This window comes from Hemitrygon akajei, chromosome 24 (genome assembly GCF_048418815.1).
Source record: "Hemitrygon akajei chromosome 24, sHemAka1.3, whole genome shotgun sequence".
In the NCBI taxonomy this organism is placed as follows: Eukaryota; Metazoa; Chordata; class Chondrichthyes; order Myliobatiformes; family Dasyatidae; genus Hemitrygon; species Hemitrygon akajei.
The window spans coordinates 24,167,438-24,192,059 of NC_133147.1; the positions used below are offsets into that span (position 1 = coordinate 24,167,438).

At 57.3% G+C, this 24,622-nt stretch overlaps 1 protein-coding gene across 1 annotated transcript in view; it reads right to left on the reverse strand.

Moving 5' to 3' along the window:
* Positions 1–24,622, reverse strand: part of LOC140715640 (membrane-associated guanylate kinase, WW and PDZ domain-containing protein 2-like) — a 44,763-nt gene that overhangs the window by 15,931 nt on the left and 4,210 nt on the right. The window contains 14 exon segments of the mRNA XM_073028004.1: positions 1,101–1,239; positions 1,390–1,533; positions 2,064–2,100; positions 2,639–2,708; positions 9,088–9,360; positions 9,814–9,916; positions 9,918–10,273; positions 14,458–14,637; positions 15,245–15,282; positions 15,586–15,748; positions 17,993–18,145; positions 21,275–21,394; positions 21,873–21,989; positions 23,568–23,855. Coding sequence (XP_072884105.1) covers positions 1,101–1,239; positions 1,390–1,533; positions 2,064–2,100; positions 2,639–2,708; positions 9,088–9,360; positions 9,814–9,916; positions 9,918–10,273; positions 14,458–14,637; positions 15,245–15,282; positions 15,586–15,748; positions 17,993–18,145; positions 21,275–21,394; positions 21,873–21,989; positions 23,568–23,853 — 2,179 coding nt within the window. The 5' untranslated portion in view covers positions 23,854–23,855.

Below are 24,622 nucleotides of genomic sequence, written 5' to 3' on the forward strand. Positions count from 1 at the left end.
TAAGAGACGGACAGACACAGAGAGAGGGAGAGACAGAGACAGAGAGAAAGAAAGAAAGTGACAGAAACACAGAGACAAGAGTGAGAGAGAGAGACAGAGAGAGAGGGAGAGAGAAAGAAACACAGAGACAGAGAGAGAGAAAGAGACAGACAGGCAAAGAGAGGGTGGAGAGAAAGCGAGAGACAGAGAGAGACACAGACAGAGAGAGAGGGGGGAGAGAGAGAGAGACAGACACACACACACAGAGGGAGGGGGACAGACAGGCAGACAGAGAGAGGGGGAGGAAGACAGAAGAGGAGGCAGGGGGAAAGAGAAGCAGAGAGAGGCAGAGAGAGAGGACACAGAGAGAGAAACAGACAGAGGGAGATGGAGAGGAAGAGACAGATAGGGGGAGAGGGGGGTTGGTGACAGAGAACGGAGGAGAGACGACAGGGTGAGAAGGTGAGGAGGGGGTGGTTTTGGAGGGGGGTTGGAGGAGGAGAGGGGATTGGAGAGAGGGAGGCGGGTGGAGAGAGGGTGAGAGAAAGAAAGAGAGAAGGGAGAGAGATGAAGAGAGAGGGGGAGAGAGTGGGCGACAGGAGAAAAGGAGAGATGGAAGGGGTAAAGAGAGTGAAGGAAGATAGTTAATGTCAGTGAAGTATTCAGAAAATAGACAAGCTGGAAACAGTTCTGACAGTCCCCTTTTCAGCACAAGGAACAGAATTTCTTTAAACAGCCTCTGAGGTGTGAGAAAGTCTCTCCACACTGTTTGAGCGCCACCATGAGTACAGCCACTGCCTCGGGCTTGAGGGATCTGGTTCAATCTCGAACTCCACCTCTCTCCGCGCCAAGTCTGCCCCTTCTCACTGTAACCGCGTGGGCTTCTCCGGCTGCTTCAGGTCCCACCCGCGTCCCAACGAGCGTGCAGAAAATAGCTGAACAGCTGCGCCGCAGTGTGTGGGTGAGGAGGGGGAAAGAGGATGGGACTTTGTGGAATGAACACCCCCAGAGCCTGCTTCGCATGCCGAGGCCCAGATTCGGAACAGAGGGTCTCTCCGTCCCGACGAGGAGCTGCAGCTCTCCCTGGGAAGGAGGCACGCGATCCCGACGCCGGGACTCACCGTATTCCGGGACCAGTCCGTTCCCGCAGCGCATGAGCAGCTGGAGGGAGGTGGGCGCCTGTTTGATCAGGTCGATGGCCTGGGAGTGCGTCAGCCCCAGCGTCTTCTCCCCGTTAATCTCCACCAGCTGGTCACCCACCTGCGGAGAACAACAGAGGGGTAGAGACATGGGACACACACCCGTCGCCCCGGCACCTCCCGGCCCCCTCGCCGCCACACCGGCCCGGCGTACCCCGACATCGGCCCCGCCCCCTCGTCCCCACACCAACCCGGCCCGCCCCTGTCATACCCTGATTTTACCACTGTTCATGGCCGAACCACCTGCGATCATCCCCAGCACGTACAGATCCATGTCGTACTCAACGCCCCCTCGAACACTGAACCCAAAACCGGTCGGTCCTCGCTCCAGCTCGACGGTGTAGTACTCCAGGTCCTGGTGGGGGCAAGAGAAGTAGGGATGGGGAGACGGGGAGAGGAGTTGGGGGGGAGAAGGGGTGGCGTTGGGGAGAGGGGGTGGGGATAGGGGGCGGGAGAGGGGGAGAGGAGAGGTGTCAGGGAAAACGGTGGGAGAGTGAGGAGGGAGCAGAGAGGTGGAAGGTGCGTGGTAAAGTGGAAGCAGGAGGGAAGAGGTGGGGGTAGATAGTCAGGGGTGGGTTTGGCAAGGTAGCAGGGGAAGAAGGGTTGAAGGAGGAGGATATGGATGGGAGGTGCAGGGAGGGGGAGGAAGGTGGGGTCACTACCAGAGGTAAGTGTGGAACTACTGAACATTATTCCCCCACCCAAAGACCCCAAACTCTCCCTTCCCCCCTCTTTCAGACACCTCCCTCTCCCTCCTCACCCTTGACCATTCCCAAACTCCCCCCGCCACAGCCACACTCCCCCCTCGCTCTCTCACCATTCGACCCCCCCCCCCCCCCCCAAACCAACTAACTCCCACCCTGATAAGTGAAGAACTCCCATTACCTGACTTTGTCCGATTCCGCTCGGATGTTTCCCGGAGCTGCGGGAGGAAAGAGAAGTTCTGGGAGTTAATGATCTGGGAACAAGGGACTCCCCCCCACCCCTCCCCTCCCCGAGGACCCCACACCCACCCCGGCCACAGGACATCCAAGAAACTGATGCTTCAACCCAGGGGACTGGGACCCAGGTTTGGCTGGGGTGGTGGGGGTTTAAGAAGGGAGTGGCGAGGGACCCCACAGCTGGAGAGGATTCGGTAAACAGGGGTCTCCTCACTACGAGAAGGGGAGGAGGTGGAGTTCTGCAGTAGGGGAGGGGCGGGAGACAGAGGTAGGAGGGGTGGTGAGGGGTAGTGGAGGAGTGGGGGAATGGTAAGGAGGACGGGAAAGGGGGGTAAGGAGGAATCTCCCTGATGTCGGGGGCAGCGAGGGACCTTCACAACAGTAGGGGTGGGAGGGAAGGGCAGTGAGGGATCTCTCTACTGCTTGAAGGGATCGCGAGGGAGCTCCACCGTGAGGGCCCACTGAAATCTGTCTCTCTCCCCACCAACGCCCACAGAATTGCCAACAGGCGCAGCTCACCTTCCCCGTGCGGTCGAGCGGCTCCGAATTCGACCCTCCCCTTTTCGGGGATCCCATTTGGCAGAGGGGTCTGCAAGAGATGGAAGAAAGTCACAGATTAGACATGCTGTGTCTGACCCTGGGAGTGTGTGATGGGACGGTGCGGAGGGAGTTTCACTCTGTGTCTGACCCCGGGAGTGTGTGATGGGACGGTGTGGAGGGAGCTTCACTCTGTGTCTGACCATGGGCCTGTGTGATGGGACAGTGTGGAGGGAGTTTCACTCTGTGTCTGACCCCGGGAGTGTGTGATGGGACAGTGTGGAGGGAGTTTCACTCTGTGTCTGACCCCGGGAGTGTGTGATGGGACGGTGTGGAGGGAGTTTCACTCTGTGTCTGACCCCAGGAGTGAGTGATGGGACGGTGTGGAGGGGGCTTCACTCTGTGTCTGACCCCGGGAGTGTGTGATGGGACGGTGTGGAGGGAGTTTCACTCTGTGTCTGACCCCGGGAGTGTGTGATGGGACGGTGCGGAGGGAGCATCACTCTGTATCTGACCCAAGGAGTGAGTGATGGGACGGTGTGGACGGCGCTTCACTCTATGTCTGACCCCGGGAGTGTGTGATGGGACAGTATGGAGGGAGCTTCACTCTATGTCTGACCCCGGGAGTGTGTGATGGGACAATGTGGAGGGAACTTCATTCTGTGACTGACCCCGGGAGTGTGTGATGGGACGGTGTGGAGGGAGATTCACTCTGTGTCTGACCCCGGGAGTGTGTGATGGGACGGTGTGGAGGGAGTTTCACTCTGTGTCTGACCCCGGGAGTGTGTGAGGGAACGGTGTGGAGGGAGTTTCACTCTGTGTCTGACCCCGGGAGTGTGTGATGGGACGGTGTGCAGGGAGCTTCACGCTGTGTCTGACCCCGGGAGTGTGTGATGGGACAGTGTGGAGGGAGTTTCACTCTGTGTCTGACCCCGGGAGTGTGTGATGGGACGGTGTGGAGGGAGTTTCACTCTGTGTCTGACCCCGGGAGTGTGTGATGGGACGGTGTGGAGGGAGTTTCACTCTGTGTCTGACCACGGGTGTGTGTGATGGGACGGTGTGGAGGGAGTTTCACTCTGTGTCTGACCCCAGGAGTGAGTGATGGGACGGTGTGGAGGGAGCTTCACTCTATGTCTGACCCCGGGAGTGTATGATGGGACAGTGTGGAGGGAGCTTCATTCTGTGACTGACCCCGGGAGTGTGTGATGGGACGGTGTGGAGGGAGATTCACTCTGTGTCTGACCCCGGGAGTGTGTGATGGGACGGTGTGGAGGGAGTTTCACTCTGTGTCTGACCCCGGGAGTGTGTGAGGGAACGGTGTGGAGGGTGTTTCACTCTGTGTCTGACCCCGGGAGTGTGTGATGGGACGGTGTGGAGGGAGTTTCACTCTGTGTCTGACCCCGGGAGTGTGTGAGGGAACGGTGTGGAGGGTGTTTCACTCTGTGTCTGACCCCGGGAGTGTGTGATGGGACGGTGTGGAGGGAGCTTCACGCTGTGTCTGACCCTGGGAGTGTGTGATGGGACGGTGTGGAGGGAGTTTCACTCTGTGTCTGACCCCGGGAGTGTGTGATGGGACGGTGTGGAGGGAGCTTCACTCTGTGTCTGACCCCGGGAGTGTGTGATGGGACGGTGTGGAGGGAGCTTCACTCTGTGTCTGACCCCGGGAGTGTGTGATCGGACGGTGAGAAGGGAGCTTCACTCTGTGTCTGACCCCGGGAGTGTGTGATGGGACGGTGTGGAGGGAGCTTCACTCTGTGTCTGACCCCGGGAGTTTGTGACGGGACGGTGTGGAGGGAGCTTCACTCTGTGTCTGACCCCGGGAGTGTCTGATGGGACAGTGTGGAGGGAGCTTCATTCTGTGACTGACCCCGGGAGTGTGTGATGGGACAATGTGGAGGGAGTTTCACTCAGTATCCCAATTTCCCTCAGGATCAATAAATTATGTCTGTCTGTCTATCTGACCCTGGTAACAATTGTAATGGATTCCTGTAGTAACTTTCAGGTGGAATAGGTAACCTCACTTGCCCCCTCCTCACACCCCCTCTCATTCCATGACCACACAGATCTTACATTTCTGAGGACCACCCTTTCTGAGTACACTTCCCACCTGTGGGAACATGTTTCCGAGCGCTGGGAACGCTGTCTTCCTCCAGCTCCACAGTGTCCCTGGCCCTGGAACTTGCCTGCACCAACCTCCCGGTAGGAATGCAGGATGTCCCGATAAACATACTAATTACTCAGAGCACAACGCAGCTCAGTGACCCACGAATCTGCAAAGTAGCCTCACAATAGCCTCCAGGGCCAATCTCTGCCACACTCTCTCCCTGCAGTCGTGTGTCAGTCCCCAAACTAATCCCACTGTCCCACTCTCCCCACAGCCCTATGTCAGTCCCCAAAATAATCCCACTGTCCCACTCTCTCCCCACAGTCCTGTGTCAGTCCCCGGACTAATCCCACTGTCCCACTCTCTCCCCACAGTCCTGTGTCAGTCCCCGGACTAATCCCACTGCCCCACTCTCTCCCCACAGCCCTGTGTGAGTCCCCAAACTAATCTCACTGCCCCACTCTCTCCCCACAGCCCTGTGTCAGTCCCCAAACTAATCACACTGTACAACTCTCTCCCCACAGTCCTGTGTCAAGCCCCAAACTAATCCCACTGTCCCACTCTCTCCCCACAGCCCTGTGTGAATCCCCTAACTAATCCCACTGTCCCACTCTCTCCCCACAGCCCTGTGTGAGTCCCCGGACTGATCCCACTGTCCCACTCTCTCCCCACAGCCCTGTGCCAGTCCCCAAATTAATCCAACTGTCCCACTCTCTCCCCACAGACCTGTGTCAGTCCCCAAACTAATCCCACTGTCCCACTCTCTCCCCACAGCCCTGTGCCAGTCCCCAAATTAATCCCACTGTCCCACTCTCTCCCCACAGCCCTGTGTGAGTCCGAAAACTAATCCCACTGTCCCACTCTCTCCCCACAGCCCTGTGTGAGTCCCCGGACTAATCCCACTGTCCTACTCTCTCCCCACAGTCCTGTGTCAGTCCCCAGACTAATCCCACTGTCCCACTCTCTCCCCATAGTCCTGTGTCAGACCCAAACTAATCCCACTGTCCCACTCTCTCCCCACAGCCCTGTCAGTCCCCAAACTAATCCCACTGTCCCACTCTCTCCCCACAGCCCTGTGTCAGTCCCCAGACTAATCCCACTGTCCCACTCTCTCCCCACAGCCCTGTCAGTCCCCAAACTAATCCCACTGTCCCACTCTCTCCCCACAGTCCTGTGTCAGTCCCCAAACTAATCCCACTGTCCCACTCTCTCCCCACAGTCCTGTGTCAGTCCCCAAACTAATCCCACTGTCCCACACTCTCCCCACCGCCCTGTCAGTCCCCAAACTAATCCCACTGTCCCACACTCTCCCCAGAGCCCTGTGTCAGTCCCCAAACTAATCCCACTGTCCCACTCTCTCCCCAGAGCCCTGTGTCAGTCCCCAAACTAATCCCACTGTCCCACTCTCTCCCCACAGCCCTGTGTCAGTCCGCAAACTAATCCCACTGTCCCACTCTCTCCCCACAGCCCTGTGTGAGTCCCCGGACTAATCCCACTGTCCCACTCTCTCCCACAGCCCTCTGTCAGTCCCCAGACTAATCCCACTGTCCCACTCTCTCCCCACTGCCCTGTGTCAGTCCCCAAACTAATCCCACTGTCCCACTCTCTCCCCACAGCCCTGTGTCAGTCCCCCAGACTAATCCCACTGTCCCACTCTCTCCCCACTGCCGTCAGTCCCCAAACTAATCCCACTGTCCCACTCTCTCCCCACAGTCCTGTGTCAGTACCTGACTAATCCCACTGTCCGACTCTCTCCCCACAGTCCTGTTTCAGTCCCCAAACTAATCCCACTGTCCGACTCTCTCCCCACAGTCCTGTGTCAGTCCCCAAACTAATCCCACTGTCCCACTCTCTCCCCACAGCCCTGTGTCACTCCCCAAACTAATCCCACTGTCCCACTCTCTCCCCACAGCCCTGTGTCAGTCCCAAAACTAATCCCACTGTCCCACTCTCTCCCCACAGCCCTGTTAGTCCCCAAACTAATCCCACTGTCCCACTCTCTCCCCACAGCCCTGTGTCTGTCCCCAAACTAATCCCACTGTCCCACTCTCTCCCCACAGTCCTGTGTCAGTCCCCGGACTAATCCCACTGCCCCACTCTCTCCGCACAGCCCTGTGTCAGTCCCCAAACTAATCCCACTGTCTCCCCACAGCCGTGTCAGTCCCCAAACTAATCCCACTGTCCCACTCTCTCCCCACAGCCGTGTCAGTCCCCAAACTAATCCCACTGTCCCACTCTCTCCCCACAGCCCCGTGTCAGTCCCCAAACTAATCCCACTGTCCCACTCTCTCCCCACAGCCCTGTGTCAGTCCCCAAACTATTCCCACTGTCCCACTCTCTCCCCACAGCCCTGTGTCTGTCCCCAAACTAATCCCACTGTACCACTCTCTCCCCACAGTCCTGTGTCAGTCCCCGGACTAATCCCACTGCCCCACTCTCTCCGCACAGCCCTGTCAGTCCCCAAACTAATCCCACTGTCCCACTCTCTCCCCACAGCCCTGTGTCAGTCCCCAAACTAATCTCACTGCCCCACTCTCTCCCCACAGCCCTGTGTCAGTCCCCAAACTAATCCCACTGCCCCACTCATTCCACACAGCCCTGTGTCAGTCCCCAAACTAATCTCACTGTCCCACTCTCTCCCCACAGCCCTGTGTGTCCCCAAACTAATCCCACTGTCCCACTCTCTCCCCACAGCCCTGTGTGAGTCCCCAAACTAATCCCACTGTCCCACTCTCTCCCCACAGCCCTGTGTGAGTCCCCGGACTAATCCCACTGTCCCACTCTCTCCCCACAGCCCTGTGCCAGTCCCCAAATTAATCCCACTGTCCCACTCTCTCCCCACAGCCCTGTGCCAGTCCCCAAATTAATCCCACTGTCCCACTCTCTCCCCACAGCCCTGTGCCAGTCCCCAAATTAATCCCACTGTCCCACTCTCTCCCCACAGTCCTGTGTCAGACCCAAACTAATCCCACTGTCCTACTCTCTCCCCACAGCCCTGTGCCAGTCCCCCAAATTAATCCCACTGTCCCACTCTCTCCCCACAGCCCTGTGTGAGTCCCCGGACTAATCCCACTGTCCCACTCTCTCCCCACAGCCCTGTGTCAGTCCCCAGACTAATCCCACTGTCCCACTCTCTCCCCACAGCCGTGTCAGTCCCCAGACTAATCCCACTGTCCCACTCTCTCCCCACTGCCCTGTGTCAGTCCCCAAACTAATCCCACTGCCCCACTCTCTCCCCACAGCCCTGTGTGAGTCCCCGGACTAATCCCACTGTCCCACTCTCTCCCCACAGCCCTGTGTCAGTCCCCAGACTAATCCCACTGTCCCACTCTCTCCCCACAGCCGTGTGTGAGTCCCCGGACTAATCCCACTGTCCCACTCTCTCCCCACAGCCCTGTGTGAGTCCCCGGACTAATCCCACTGTCCCACTCTCTCCCCACAGCCCTGTGTCAGTCCCCAGACTAATCCCACTGTCCCACTCTCTCCCCACAGCCGTGTCAGTCCCCAGACTAATCCCACTGTCCCACTCTCTCCCCACTGCCCTGTGTCAGTCCCCAAACTAATCCCACTGTCCCACTCTCTCCCCACATCCCTGTGTCAGACCCCAGACTAATCCCACTGTCCCACTCTCTCCCCACAGTCCTGTGTCAGTCCCCGGACTAATCCCACTGTCTCACACTCTCCCCACAGCCCTGTGTCAGTCCCCGACTAATCCCACTGTCCGACTCTCTCCCCACAGTCCTGTGTCAGTCCCCAAACTAATCCCACTCTCTCCCCACAGCCCTGTGTGAGTCCCCGGACTAATCCCACTGTCCCACTCTCTCCCCACAGTCCTGTGTCAGTCCCTGACTAATCCCACTGTCCGACTCTCTCCCCACAGTCCTGTGTCAGTCCCCAAACTAATCCCACTGTCCCACTCTCTCCCCACAGCCCTGTGTCACTCCCCAAACTAATCCCACTGTCCCACTCTCTCCCCACAGTCCTGTGTCAGTCCCAAAACTAATCCCACTGTCCCACTCTCTCCCCACAGTCCTGTGTCAGTCCCAAAACTAATCCCACTGTCCCACTCTCTCCCCACAGTCCTGTGTCAGTCCCAAAACTAATCCCACTGTCCCACTCTCTCCCCACAGCCCTGTTAGTCCCCAAACTAATCCCACTGTCCCACTCTCTCCCCACAGCCCTGTGTCTGTCCCCAAACTAATCCCACTGTCCCACTCTCTCCCCACAGTCCTGTGTCAGTCCCCGGACTAATCCCACTGCCCCACTCTCTCCGCACAGCCCTGTGTCAGTCCCAAACTAATCCCACTGTCCCACTCTCTCTCCTCACCTGTTAACAAATCATCCCAGATTACTGCTTCCATGGAGGAGGTGAAGAGCCGGGAACCCTCCTCGTCCCGCCGGGAGGGAGTGTCTCTGGGTGGTTGCCCCATGGTGTCGGCACTGGGGACCTCACGTCCCACTGGCCTGCCTCCGCCCGCTCCCTCAGCGCCTCCGTCTCCGGCCACTGGCTCTGAGAAGGCGAGCAAAGGCTGTGCAGAACCGTCAGCCGAGCATCGAACCGAATCCGGAGAGTGTCCTGGACCATCCAGAGCGTCTGTCACTGCGGGAGGAGTGGAGGAACTTCAGTGGAGCCTGGCCCGGAGCCCGTCACACCACAAAACCACACCCTCCCACCCAGCCAGGGAGGGTAGGGTGGGGGGGGAGTGAAAGAAATCAAGAGGAGGGGAGAGAGAAAGCAGGAACGAGAGGTGGCATAATGGGGGAGAGTGGGTAAAGAGAGGACAGAGTGTGGGAGACGGAAATGCGAGAGAGGGGGTGAGGGTTGGGGGAGTTGCAAGTTACGATCAGGGAGGGAGGCAAATGATGAGGACATTTGAAACAGGATATCTTGGGACACAAGTCAGCCCAAGGTTAATGTTGAGAAGAGTTGTGTGGGGTGGGGGGGCAGGTTCATGAAAGGTGGTGCCACTTTGGGGATGGATTCAGCCCAAAGGAGCCAGTTTGGCAGCGAGGTCCCTGGATGGGGTGCAGTCGCGGATGGGTGGGAACTCACCTGCCCTCCGCACCAGCAGGATGGTGTCCCCGGCCCGGGTGTGCGTGCTCAGCACCTGCTCCAGCTGCGCCTCGCTCAGGCCGCGCACCCGCTGCCCGTTCACCCCGCACCACGACGTCGCCCTCCCGCACGTCCGGGCAGCACCGCCAGTCGCTGACGGCCGCGACCCGGGCCTCGCCGTCCTCGCCCCACGACACCGTGAAGCCGGGTCCGCTGGGGCTCTGCATCACGGCGAGGGGCAGCAGGGCGTACTGGGGGCCGAGGCCGGGCCCCGAGGCGCGGGCGGCCCGGGCCTTGGCCTCCGACAGCAGCCGCGGCTCGACGTCGTAGAGCGGGGGGAAGCCCCGCCTCAGGTGGAGCCCCACCGGCCGGCCCTCAGCCACGCCCTGGAACAGCCTCACCACCTGGCCGTGCGTGGCGCCCAGCACCGAGGCCCCGCCGATGGCCACGATCACGTCGTCTGCCAGCCAATAGGAGAACAGAGTTAGGGCCCCGCCCACACAAGGCTCCTCCCTATTTTCAGTTGCCCTGCCCTCACCGCACTAGCCCCACCTCCTCCGATTTTGCCCTGCCCACCTTCAGTTTACCACTCCCTCAATGCATTAACCCCACCCCCAGTCTGTTTCCGTCCCGCCCATCTAGCCTGGCCACGCCTCTTACCTGATGGGTTCACCTCGTGCCCCTCGTGGTATTCCGCCAGCTCGGTAAGATCCCCTCTCAGTCTCCTGCCCTCGCCCACTCAACCTCTCCTCGTAATTCACTCGTTCAAGGCCCGGCAACAACACCATCAACCTAACAGCCTCTTCGACAGCACGGTGGAGCGGCGATTTGCAGTGCGCTTCCCACTGCCGACAACCCAGGTTCAATTCCCGTTGCCGTCTGCACGGCGTTTGTGCGTTTTCCCTGTGACCGTGCAGGTTTCCTCCGGTTGCTCCGGTTTCCTCCCACATGCCAAAGACGTACGGGTTCCTAGGTTCATTGGTCACGTGGGGCTAATTGGGTGGCTGGGGATTGTTGGACCAGAACCGTGCTAGATCTCTAAATCTACGGGGGGAGTGGGGGGGAAACCAACAGAGGCAGTTGAGTGTCAGATCTAAAGGAGGTGACAGATCCTTTAAGAAGGGTCTCGGCCCGAAGCATTGACTGTTTATTCATTTCCTGACTTGCCGAGTTCCTCCAGCATTGTGCGTGTGCATGTGTGAGTGAGAGAGAGAGACTTTGGATTTCCAGTATCTGCTCTGCAGTGTCGGTGATGCTGGGTGGACCATATGACCATCTTCTGGGTCATAAAGTTGCTCCTCAGGTTCCTAATAAATCTCTCCCCTCTCCTCTTAAACCTGTGCCCTCTAGTTCTCGATTCCCACGCCCTGGGGGGGGTTGGGGGAAAGGGTACATTCACCCTATCTGTGCCCCTCAAGTTCTTACACACCTCCGTAAGGTCACTATTTTTGGTTTTAAAACGGTTGTTGTGACATGTCTAGTTTGGCAGTGCTCACACGAGGCGTGCTGTTGGAGAGGCTACATACTGGCAGGGAGAGGCTTACACATTCATCTCCTTTCGTAAGACTGCTAACCCACGGTGGAAGCTGAAAGTGAGACCCAATCATTCTCTATAAGCAAAATGCCCTGAGTAATAAGGCCAGCGGGTCCAAACACTACCTTCACTACCCCATTCTATCCTCCACGTGGGCGGCGACTCCTACGGGTGAAGAATTTTGGGTCACTGTTTTCAAAAAAAAAACTGCTGTTGTCCCGGGCAACAAGAAGCACTATCCAGAATACTGTAGTAACACACAAAAATGCTGGAAAAACTCAAGGCAGCACCCACGGAAGGGAATAAACTGTCGACGTTTCGGTGAACGGGGGACTTTCGGCAGATGCCGAGAATCGAAAGCAACACACACACACACAAAATACAAGAGGAACTCAGAAGGTCAGGCAGCACCTATGGAAATGATAAAGAAAAGTCAACATTTCATCGGGACTGGAAATGAAGGGGAAAGACACCAGAATAAAAAGGTGGGGGGGGGGGGGGGGAGGAGATAGCTAGAAGGTGATAGGTGAAGCCAGGTGGATGGGAAAGGTTTACGGCTGGACAGGAAGAAAGCTAAAGGAGAGGACAGTAGACCATAAGAGAAAGGGATGGAGGAGGGGACCCAGGGGGAGCAGATAAGCAGGTGAGAAGGTCAGAGTGTTGTATAGAAGAGGGGAGGGGGAGGAATTTTTTTTTAACCAGAAGGAGAAACCAATATTCATGGGAATCAGTCTGGAGGAACAAGATGCCAGTGAAGACACATTCCCCCCCGGAAGGATGTGGCCAAAGAATCGGGGGGGGGGGAGGGCAGCAGAGACCGCAGAGGGGGAGCAGTGAGAGAAGATTGAAACTTCTGCAGAATCGGCATCTCCCCAAGTGACATCGCAAAGGAGCAGCCTATCATAAAGATGGGAAATTCTGAATTTCCCCGTGTTTACGGAATGCTCTACTTCCCTGAAACGTGGCGGTGATTTGCGTGCTTTCGATGTTCCGTCAGGATGGGAGTGTCGGGGGGGAAGGAGGAACAGCTTGTGGGAACGTACGAGGGAGGTGCTTACAGGCAAATGCATCTGGAAGGATGTTGGCCAAACTCGGGCATGTGGGACCTGCTTAGGTGGGAAACTTCACTGAGGTACGTAGAGCAGATACACTGGTGGCCACGTTATTGGGTAACTCCTGATATGCAGAGGGACTTAACCCTGAAGGTTAACTCGCAGGTTGAGTCGGTGGCGAGGAAGGCAAATGCCATGTTAGCATCCATTTCAAGAGGTCTCGGATACAAGGGCAGGGATGTGATGCTGAGGCTTTATAAGGCACTGGTGAGGCCTCGCCTTGAGTATTGTGAACAGTTTTGGGCTCCTCCTCTAAGAAAAGATGTGCTGATGTTGGAGTGGGTCCAGAGGAGGGTCACAGGGCTGATTCCAGGAGTGAAACGGTTATCATACAAGAAAGGTTTGACAGCTCTGGGTCTGTACTCGCTGGAATTTAGAAGGATGAGGGGGGAATCTCATTCAAACATTGAAAGGCTAGACAGAGCAGATGTGGAAAGGATGCTTCCCATGGTGGGGGAGTCCAGGACAAGAGGGCACAGCCTCAGGATAGAGGGGTGTCCATTTAAAACAGAGATGCGGAGAAATTTCTTTAGCTCAAGGGTGGTGAATTTGTGGAATTTGTTACCACAGGCAGCTGTGGAGGCCAGGTCGCTGGATGTGTTTAAGGCAGAAATTGATAGTCTCTTGATTGGGCACAGCATTAAAGGTTACTGGGAGAAGGCCGGGGAGTGGGGCTGAGGCGGGGAAAAAAGGGTCAATCGTGATTGAATGGCAGAGCAGGCTTGATGGGTCAAATGTCCTAATTCTGCTGTGTCTTTTCCATCGAGCTTCTGCCCGATTGGCTGATCAGATGTTTGCATTTACGAGAGGTGCAGCTAATAACGTGGCCACTGAGCACAGGTACGGGAGCAGGCCATTCGGCCCACAATGATGAGCCTAACTCATTAATCTTGTAACTATAGGAAAGAGGTGTGCTGTTCTTTGTCTTAAATCACGAACAGCTAATCCTTCCTGCCTACACAATGCCCATCATTCTCCATTCTCCGCACATTCTCGTGCCTAAGAGCCTCTTAAGTGCCTCTTTTGTATCTGGCTCCACCACCACCCCTAGCAGCACATTCCAAGCACTCGCCTCTCTGTGTAAAAGAAAATCCTGTCCCACGCATCTCTTTTAGACTTCCTCCTCTCTCCTTAAATGCGATCCCTCCGGTATTAAGACGCTTCGACAAAAGGGAAAAAAAGCTCTCTGTATCTCTCGTAGCCTTACAAACCTCTCTCAGGACTCGGCCGCTCCAGAGAAAACAACCCAAGTTTGCCCAGCCTCGCCTTATAGCCCATGCCTTCTAATCCAGGTAGCATCCTGCTGAACCTCTGCACCTTCTCCAGAGCCTAAAGATCCTTCCTCTACGGGGTGTCTGGAACTAATCCAGATGTGGCCTCACCAGTATTTTTTTCTTAAATGGTGTAAAACTTGAACTCTATTAAAGGCAATGCTTTCTCTACCATCCCATCGACATGTGGAGCCACTGACTATGGCAGATCTGGAGGACCACGGGAGACCCCAAGGACCATAGAGAGACTTTTATGAAGCGCCTGTATCACTGCTGTGTGACTTCTGGCCTGGGAAGAAGAGCTAGCAGGGACCCACAGGGCTGAATTGTCCCTAGCTAGCCATTAAAGCCAAAATCCTGCAGACATTCAAGAACCCGAGACAAAACAGGGAAGCGCCGTAGTGTAGGGAAACGCCCAGCAAGTCAGCTAGCGTCTCGGGAGATGGAAATACCTACAGACAGACGGCTCCTCAGGTGCCCCCCCCCCACCCATGGACCTGCTACATTGAGATGGTCCCATCACCCCTCCACAACCCCACCAGCGAGTAGTACAGCCCAGGGAGGAATTACAGATGGACCTGTGGTCTGTGCCTTGGACAGCTTCCCCCTGGAAACAAAGGCTGGGAAGGCTGGACCCACCCACTGAGCTCTTCAATCCCAGGTCTGGCGTTAGGAATCTGCCTACTCACCGCCACCCCAACACCCCACCAACCAGGCCCCGACTCACAGATGCGGAGGTCAGCGTTCCGGTCGGCTGGGCCCCCAGGGGCCACGCTGACAATCTGCAGTAGCTCGGAGCGGCGGTTGCCGCCGGCGATGGTGAAGCCGAAGGTGTGGTTGGTCTTGGTGACGGTGGTGAAGACAGAGTGCCCGGGCATGTGGGAGACGTCGGTGGGAGACGGGGCGTCTGCAGGGAACAGAGAAGGGTGCAAGGGTGAGCAGGGGTAGGCAAGGGAGGTTGGGGAAGTGAAGAGTGGGGGAAAGGAGGTGGGGTGGAGGAGTAGGAGAAAGAGGGGGATGGAGGGCAGTAAGGGGGGTATGGGGAGACGAGAGGAGGTGGGGAGGAGAGAGGGGTAGAGGGGTGGAAAGGGGGAGGAGGGGGATGGTGTGGAGGGCAGTGGGTGTAGGGGGAGGTAGAGTAATAAGGAAGAGATGGTGGTGATTTTGAGAGAGGGTTGGAAATGACAGTGTTCAGACGAAGAGCTGGTGAACGTCCCAAATCCCTGGGACCGGAACCGACCCCAAGCCAAGTGCCAGCCTGAGGGATAGTGTCCACCTACACCCAGCCCTCCCCCCACAGTCCCCTCGCCCTCACTCCTTCTGTTATCTGAGAGGGTGAACACGAGGAAGGAACAGGGAATGGCCCAAAAGTTTCAGCCAGTCAGGCAGCAGCCAGGGAGGGAGAGCAACAGTCAACGCAGGACCCTCCAGCGGAAGGGACGAAGGAGGAAGTGTGGGAGAGGGGAAGAAGTGTAGGAGAGGCAGTGGGAGATCCCAGAGGTGAACACACTCACCCTTCACACTGGAACCCATCCTCTCTGGGTTATGGGACCTGGAATACAAACGAGGGAAAGATTACGAGGTGCAGCGAGGGGAATGAGGAGCCTCGGGGTCACGGAGAGCGGCGGGGAGCGCTCCTGTGTCATGGGCAGGGACCTGGGGCGTGTCATTCCTCGAGTGCAGAGTGTCACAGTGGCGGATGTGGAGCGTGGTAGAGTGGTGGCGAGGGGGCGTGAGGCGCATCGGAGGCACGGTGAGGGGCGCGGGCCGCGTCGGTGTCACCGCGGGGAGCACAGGGCGTCATGCCGAGCGGGGCGTCAGTGCCGCGGCGCGCATGCGCGGCCATTGTACATACTCCACACCGTAAGCTGTTCCGGCCGCGGTGCCTTGGCTCTCCTCGAACGTCCCACCTGTACCGGTGAGCTGCTCTCTCCCGGTCTCCAGCGTGGGACCCTCGTTCACGTTGGCCGTGCGAGGTGTGTGTCCGGGTTCTCTCCCCTGCTCACCACTGCCGGCCCCTGGGTGTGGGGATCAGAGCACCCGACATTAGTCCAGCTGCAGGCCAATCCCGTATCAATGGACAATAGACAATAGGTGCAGGAGTAGGTCATTTGGCCCTTCAAACCAGCACCGCCATTCACTGTGATCATCCACAATCAGTACCCCATTCCTGCCCTCTCCCCATATCCCTTGACTCCACTATCTTTAAGAACTCTATCTAACTCTTTATTGAAAGCATCCAGAGAATTGGCCTCCACTCCTTTCTGAGGCAGAGCATTCCATAGAGTGAAATTTTTCACTCTCTGAGTGAAAAACTTTTTCCTCAACTCCGTTCTAAATGGTCTACCCCTTATTCTTAAACTGTGGCCTCTGGTTCTGGACTCCTCCAACATCAGGAACATGTTTCCTGCCTCTAGCGTGTCCAATCCCTTAATAATCTTATATGTATCAACCCCCAAAAGCCCCTCATACACCCTTTCCTGGATCAATTGTCCCATTGACGGACTCACTTACGTACCACCGAGTCTCAAAAATTCCAAACCCCAAACATATACACAAGTCTGATCCTAGGAACGGCAGAACTCGATCATCTTGCTCTCCGTCTCTCTTTCCACCACTCTCTCACACTCCCTGCCTTTCCTTTTCTTTCTCTCTCACACTCTCCATCTCTCTCCCGCACTCTGTCTTCCTCCCACACACTCCCTGCATCTCTCTCTCTCTCACTCCCCGCCTCTCTTAGAATCCCCATCCCTTTCTCTCACACTTCTCTTTCTCATCTTCCCTCCCCCACACCAACTCTTTCTTCCTCTCTCCATTTCTCCCCTTCTCTCTTGTCCCATTTCTCTATCCATCTCTCACTCCTCGACTCTCTCTTCCTTTCTGAGAGTCTCTGACTCTGTCTCTTGCTTCCTCCCTCACTCCCCGACGCTCCCTGCCTCACTCCCCGACTCTCCCTCCCTCACTTGACTCTCCCTCGATCTGCCTGCCTGTCTCTCTCCCCATTTCTTCTCTGCTTCTCCTGTCTCCATCCCCACATCTCTCACTCTCTATCTCTGTAATTGTTTTTCTCCTTGTTCATTATGTTCACCATATTGAGTACTGGAATACGGACCAGAACAGTGCCGGAATAGGCCATTCAGCCCACTCTATCTGTGCTAAACATGACATTAAATTAAACTAAATCTCTATTGCTTGCCTGTAGTCCATATACCCCACAATTCCATGCATTTCTACAACAGACACTTAAACATCAATTCTATCGATCTCCACCACCTCCCCTGGCAGCAAATTCCTGGCATCCACCTCCCTCTCTGTGACACATCTCTTTTAAATTTTCCACCCTCACACCTTAAATGCATGTCCTTTAGTATTAGGCATTTCAAGCCCATGAGTTTCTTAACCCCTGAATGTCTCCCTTTCTCCCCTCCCAACAAAACTACCCCTTCCTCTCCTATTTGAAATTCTCCCCCCAGCCCAAACCGCTCCTGCCCAAAACTTTTCCTTCTCCCCTCTCACACCAAACTCTTCCCCACCATTCACCCAAAACTCTACCCACACCCCTCACCCGAAACTCTGCCAGCTCCCCTCTCACTGAAACTCTACCCCTTCTCAACTGAGATTCCCCTTCCCCCTCCCATCCAACTCTTCCTGCTCCCCTCCCCCTCCAAAACTCTCCCCACCCCTCACACAAAACTATTCCCCTTCCCCTCCCACCCAAAACTCTCCACCTTTCCCTGCCTTCAGAAATTCTCCCTGCTCCCCCGCCTGTCCAAACCTCTCCCACTTCCACCTGAAACTCACCCACAACTATTGCCCTTGCCCCCATCCGAAACTCTCCCTGCTCTCTTCCCCTCTGAAAATATCCCTGCTCCCTTCTCGTCCACAACTGTATGCCTTCCCCTGCCCTACGAAACTCTCCCCCCCCATCTCTCACCTGAAACTATGTCTCTTCCCTCCATCTGAAATTTTCCCTGCTCCCTCCCGTCCAAATCTATTGCCTTCCCGCTCCCCTCAAAAACTTTCCCCATTTCCCACCACTCCCTTACCTCCCCAAATGCAACCTCTCCACCACAAACAAAACTCTTTATTACCCACCGAAGCTATCTTCCACCCAGACCAAACTCGGCACCCCACCTCCCCAACAACATTGCCCACATCCAGGCACTTTTCCCTCACTGACTGCCCTCATTCTCGCCTGTGAGGTCCCACTGGGGATATTAAGGAAGTGGGTGAACTCCCCCTCCCAGCATGGAGCCCCTCACCCCTGGTCTCCGTGGCCCCTCCTGCTCGGCCGGCCTCCTTTTCCAGGTTCACCAGGGACCTGGTGCGCTGGGCATATCTCAGCTCGGTCAAGTCCACGCTCAGAGATTGATCAACGGGCACCAAGGGGGGCACTGGGGTCCCATAGTAGTTCCCTATGACAGGAGGATAAAGCATTAGAGAGAAAATTCCATCAGACCACATCGCCATCTACACTACCCCATCACACAATCCTGGGGTCAAACACAGAGTGAAGCTCCCTCCACACCGTCCCATCACACACTCCCGGGGTCAGACACAGAATGAAGCTCCCTCCACACCGTCCCATCACACACACTCGTGGTCAGACACAGAGTGAAGTTCCCTTCACACCGTCCCATCACACACTCCTGGGGTCAGACACGAGTGAAGCTCCCTCCACACCGTCCCATCACACGCTCCCGGTGTCAGACACAGAGTGAAACTGCCTCCACACCGTACCATCACACAGGCCCATGGTCAGACACAGAGTGAAGCTCCCTCCACACCACCCCATCACACACTCCCGGGGTCAGACACAGAGTGAAGCTCCCTCCACACCGTCCCATCACACACTCCCGGGGTCAGACACAGAATGAAGCTCCCTCCACACTGTCCCATCACACAGGCCCATGGTCAGACACAGAGTGAAGCTCCCTCCACACCATCCCATCACACAGGCCCATGGTCAGACACAGAGTGAAGCTCCCTCCACACTGTCCCATCACACACATTCGGGGTCAGACACAGAGTGAAGCTCCCTCCACACCGTCCCATCACACACTCCCGGGGTCAGACACAGAGTGAAGCTCACTCCACACCGTCCCATCACACACTCCCGGGGTCAAACACAGAATGAAGCTCCCTCCACACCATCCCATCACACACTCCTGGGGTCAGACACAGAGTGAAGCTCCCTCCACACCATCCCATCACACACTCCCGGGGTCAGACACAGAGTGAAGCTCCCTCCACACCGTCCCATCACACACTCCCGGGGTCAGACACAGAGTGAAACTCCCTCCACACCGTCCCATCACACACTCCGGGGGTCAGACACAGAGTGAAGCTCCCTCCACACCGTCCCATCACACACTCCCGGGGTCAGACACAGAGTGAAACTCCCTCCGCACCGTCCCATCACACACTCCCGGGGTCAGACACAGAGTGAAGCTCCCTCCACACCATCCCAACACACACTCCCGGGGTCAGACACAGAGTGAAGCTCCCTCCACACCACCCCATCACACACTCCCGGGGTCAGACACAGAGTGAAGCTCCCTCCACACCGTCCCATCACACACTCCCGGGGTCAGACACAGAGTGAAGCTCCCTCCACACCGTCCCATCACACACATTCGGGGTCAGACACAGAGTGAAGCTCCCTCCACACCGTCCCATCACACACTCCCGGGGTCAGACACAGAGTGAAACTCCCTCCACACCGTCCCATCACACACTCCTAGGGTCAGACACAGAGTGAAGCTCCCTCCACACCGTCCCATCACACACTCCCGGGGTCAGACACAGAGTGAAACCCCCTCCATACCGTCCCATCACACACTCCCGGGGTCAGACACAGAGTGAAGCTCCCCCCACACCGTCCCATCACACAATCCTGGGTCAGACACAGAGTGAAGCTCCCTCCACACTGTCCCATCACACACTCCCGGGGTCAGACACAGAGTGAAACTCCCTCCACAACGTCCCATCACACACTCCGGGGGTCAGACACAGAGTGAAGCTCCCTCCACACCATCCCATCACACACTCCCGGGGTCAGACACAGAGTGAAGTTCCCTCCACACCGTCCCATCACACACTCCCGGGGTCAGACACAGAGTGAAGCTCCCTCCACACCGTCCCATCACACACTCCCGGGGTCAGACACAGAGTGAAACTCCCTCCACACCGTCCCATCACACACTCCCGGGGTCAGACACAGAGTGAAACTCCCTCCACACTGTCCCATCACACACTCCCGGGGTCAGACACAGAGTGAAACCCCCTCCACACCGTCCCATCACACACTCCCGGGGTCAGACACAGAGTGAAGCTCCCTCCACACTGTCCCATCACACACTTCCGGGGTCAGACACGGAGTGAAGCTCCCTCCACACTGTCTCATCACACACTCCCGGGGTCAGACACAGAGTGAAACTCCCTCCACACTGTCCCATCACACACTCCCGGGGTCAGACACGGAGTGAAGCTCCCTCCACACTGTCCCATTACACACTCCCGGGGTCAGACACAGCGTGAAGCTCCCTCCACACCGTCCCATCACACACTCCGGGGGTCAGACACAGAGTGAAGCTCCCTCCACACCGTCCCATCACACTCTCCCGTGGTCAGACACACAGTGTGTCTCCCATTAAACTTTCTCATTACCCATTCTCAGCACAGGCAGTTGAGTGACTTGAAGGTCGGAGAAACAGGTTAGAGTTATAAAGCATTTTATAGAGAGGAAGTTGCGTGGGGGATTTGTGCAGGAAGTTCCGGAGCTCAGAGCCCAGGAGGGTAGGTGATGAGTGTAGCTTAGGACAAGTCACAGGGAAGGGGAGGAAGGGGTTCACACAGATAGGAGGTGCGTTGAGGGGAGGGAAGGGGCAACAGAGACAGGGAGGGGTGTAGTAGAGGGAAGGGGCAACAGAGACGGGGAGGAGTGTAGGAGAGGGAAGGGGTCATGGAGACGGGGAGGAGTGTAGGAGAGGGAAGGGGTCACGGAGACGGGGAGGAGTGTAGGGGAGGGAAGGGGTCACGGAGACGGAGAGGAGTGTAGGGGAGGGAAGGGATCACGGAGATGGAAGGAGTGTAGGGGAGGGAAGGAGGTCACGGAGACAGGGAGGAGTGTAGGGGAGGGAAAAGGTCATGGAGATGGGGAGGAGTGTAGGAGTGGGAAGGAGGTCACAGAGCCTGAGAGGAGTGTAGGAGAGGGAAGGGGTCACGGAGACGGGGAGGAGAGTGAGGGATGAAAGGGGTCACGGAGATGAGGAGGAGTGTAGGGGAGGGAGGAGTCACAGAGATTTGGAGGGGGTGTAGGGGAGGGAGGAGGTTACAGAGATGGGGTGGAGTGTAGGTGTGGGAGGGTGTAATGGAGACGGAGGGAAGTAGAGGATGGAGGAGGTAATGGAGACAGGGAGGGGTGTAGGAGAGGGAGGGGCTATTGGAGACAAGGAGGGGGTTACAGAGACAGGGAGTGTGTTATAAGAGACGAGGATGAGGGAATTGGGTTGTGGGGGGGTTTCACACACAGACAAACATACCATTGAACCTGCTGCTCTCCAACAGACCACCGGCTCGGTCGAGGGCCTGGAACTCGGAGGGGGTGATGAAGTGATAGTCCTCGCCCGGCACCTCCCCCTCCCGAGGGACCCGCGTCGTGCCTGTGGGAATGGGAGCCGAGATTCCAGTCGGGATACGAGGAGCTAGCTCGGTGCTGTGGCGGTGGTGTTGAAGAGGAAGGTGCAGTAAGGACGGGGGCAAGGTGGGGGGGAAATGGTTTCGAGCAGGTGAGGAGCGAGCGGTGAGGAGGTCATGCTGTGGGAGAGAGAGAGGAGGGCGCTTCATGCCGAGGGAAGCGAGGCGAGGAGGGATTGAGGGCGAGGCGAGGTCAGTGTGGGGTGATTGTTGATCACCTGTTGATGGAGCAGTAAGGAGGGATATCTGTGCAGTTGAGAGGGGCGATGAGGAGGGAGCAATGCGGGAGGGGCGGTGAGGGGGGAGCGCGGGACTCACGAGGCCCGGCGCCGAGCGAGGGATGGTGCGGAGGGAACACTGTGGCGGGGCGGCGAGCAGGGAGGGCGGAAGCGCTGGGGAGGGATGAGCGGCGAGGAGGGAGCACCGTTGGGACGCCGGACTCACACGGCACGGCACGGAGGGAGAGGTTCCGCCGGATGGTCTCCTGGAGCTCGCTGTCCGCCGTGCCCGGCGCGAAGGCCTGCTTCAGAAAGTGTCTCAGGTCCGCGTTCAGCTGCGAGCCTTGGGGGCGGGGGTGGAGGGGCGACAGGGGAGAGACGTCAGCCTCACGCGCTCACCTCTCCTTCCACAATCCACCCCTGCCACAGCGTCCCAAGGGTCTGGAGACTCCTGACGGAGTCCAGCCCACCCATTTCCACCCCTACCCCCAGATTTCCACCGACACCACTCTCCCCAGATTCTCCCCCTCTCTCACACACACTGGGGCAGGAAAATCGATCCCGCACTTTCACTGGGACAAGGAGGGAACCAGAGCGACCGGGGGTAAACCCACAGGGTCAGAATTAGGCCATTCAGCCCATCAAGTCTGCTCCTCCATTCCATCATGGCTGATTTATTATTCCTCCCAACCCCATTCTCCTGCCTTCTCCTCGTGACGTTTGACATCCTGACTAATTAAACTTCACTCAACGTCCGCATTAAATACACCCAACCACAGCCCCCTGTGGCAATGGATTCCACAGCCTCACCACCCTCTGAGTGAAGAAATTCCTCCTCTGTTCTAAAGGAGTACGTCCTTCTGTTCTGAGGCTGTGCCCTCTGGTCCTGGACTCCCCCACTGCAGGAAACATCTTCTCCCAGTGCACTCTATCGAGGCTTTTTAATATTTGATAGGTTTCAATTAAAATCCCTGCCATTCTAATAAACTAAAGCGAATACAGGCCCAGAGTCATGAAGTGCGGTATATGAGTTAACCCTTTCATTCCTGGGAGAATTCTCATGAACCTCCTCTGAACCGTCTCCAATGCCAGCACATCCTTTCTCGGTTAAGAAGCCCAAGACTGCTCTCAGTACTCCGTGCGGTCTGAGCAAAGCCTTATGAAGCCTCAACATCACATCCCTGCTCTTATATTCCATACGGGGAGTGTTTGATGGCTCTGGGCCTGTACTCGCCGGAGTTTAGAACAGTGAGGGGGGAGGGATCTCATTGAATCCTGAAAGGCCGAGATGGAGAGGATGCTTCCTCCAGTGGGGGAGCCCAGGACCAGAGGACACAGCCTCAGAAAACAAGGACTTCCCTTTAGAACAGAGATGAGGAGGAATTTCTTTAGCCAGAGGGTGGTGAATCTGTGCGATTCATTGCCACAGACAGCAATGAAGGCCAAGTCATTGGGTATTGGGTATATTTAAAGCAGAGGTTGATAGGTTCTTGGTCAGTCAGGGTGTCAAAAGTTACGGGGAGAAAGGGATTGAGAGGGATAATAATTCAGCTGATGGGCTGAGTGGCCACATTCTGCTCCTATGTCTTATGGATGTGGGCACAAACACACACACAAACAGAGAGAGGGTGGGGGTCAAACCCAGCCCTGAGATAGCGACTCTATCCTCTGCGCCACCTTCCCCCTCCCTCCCAGACAACCAGACTCCCCCTGTCCCAGACAGAGACCGAGACCACCCCCGCCCCTGCAGACAGGCTCCCGTCTCCGCTTCTCCCAGACGGCGTCTCTGCTCCCTGTCCGAGATGTAGATTCCCCACACCTCCCGGTCACGGACGGCGACTCCCCCACCCCACCCCCCCGCACAGTCTCCCACCCCCCCCCCCCCCCCCCCGCCACCCCCAACTTCCGCGCGACGGCCCACCTGGTGGGACGGTCTTGATGTGCACCGGGCCCTCCAGCCGTTCCAGGACGTCGAGGGTGTCGCGGAGGGTGAGGCCGGCCACCGGGGCGCCGTTCACCTCCAGCAGCAGCTCGCCACCACGGGATCTCCCTGTGCCTGGCCCGGGGGCAGCACCCAGGGTCAGCAGGCGCCCGTTCTCAGCCCCGCCCTGCAGGCACAGCTCCAGCCGCCCTTCCGCGTCCCGAGGCACCTCCACCTCCCGCACTCGCTGCGTCCAATGGGGCGGACCCAGTAGCCTCCTTAACATCACTGGAGTGGAGGGGCAGGGTGGTGCGGGAGAAAGGGACAGAAAGGGAGGGTGTCACGCCACCGAGCAGTCCGCCAGCGCCGTGCCCATCACTATCTCCCGGCTGAGCAAACCCGCCCAGTATCGGCAGAGACCAAAGGTCACAGCCCTGGCTGTTCAATAACTTGCTGTTGCCCCGTCAACAGAGCAGGGAAAGGACTCAGCTCACCACACCCACCCAGTGTCAGACACAGGGTGAAATTCATCCACACCGCCCCGTCACACTCACCCAGCGTCAGACACAGGGTGAAATTCATCCACACCGTCCCATCACACCCACCCAGCGTCAGACACAGGGTGAAGCTCCCTCCACACCGTCTCATCACACACTCCCGGGGTCAGACACAGAGTGAAGCTCCCTCCACACCGTCTCATCACACACTCCCGGGGTCAGACACAGAGTGAAACCCCCTCCTCAACGTCCCATCACACACTCCCGGGGTTAGACACAGAGTGAATCTCCCTCCACCCCGTCCCATCACACACTCCCGGGGTCAGACACAGAGTGAAACTCCCTCCACACCGTCCCATCACACACTCCCGGGGTCAGACACAGGGTGAAGCTCCCTCCACACCGTCCCATCACACACTCCCGGGGTCAGACACAGGGTGAAACTCCATCCACTCCGTCCCATCACACACTCCAGGGGTCAGACACAGAGTGAATCTCCCTCCACACCGTCCCATCACACCCACCCAGCGTCAGACACAGGGTGAAGCTCCCTCCACA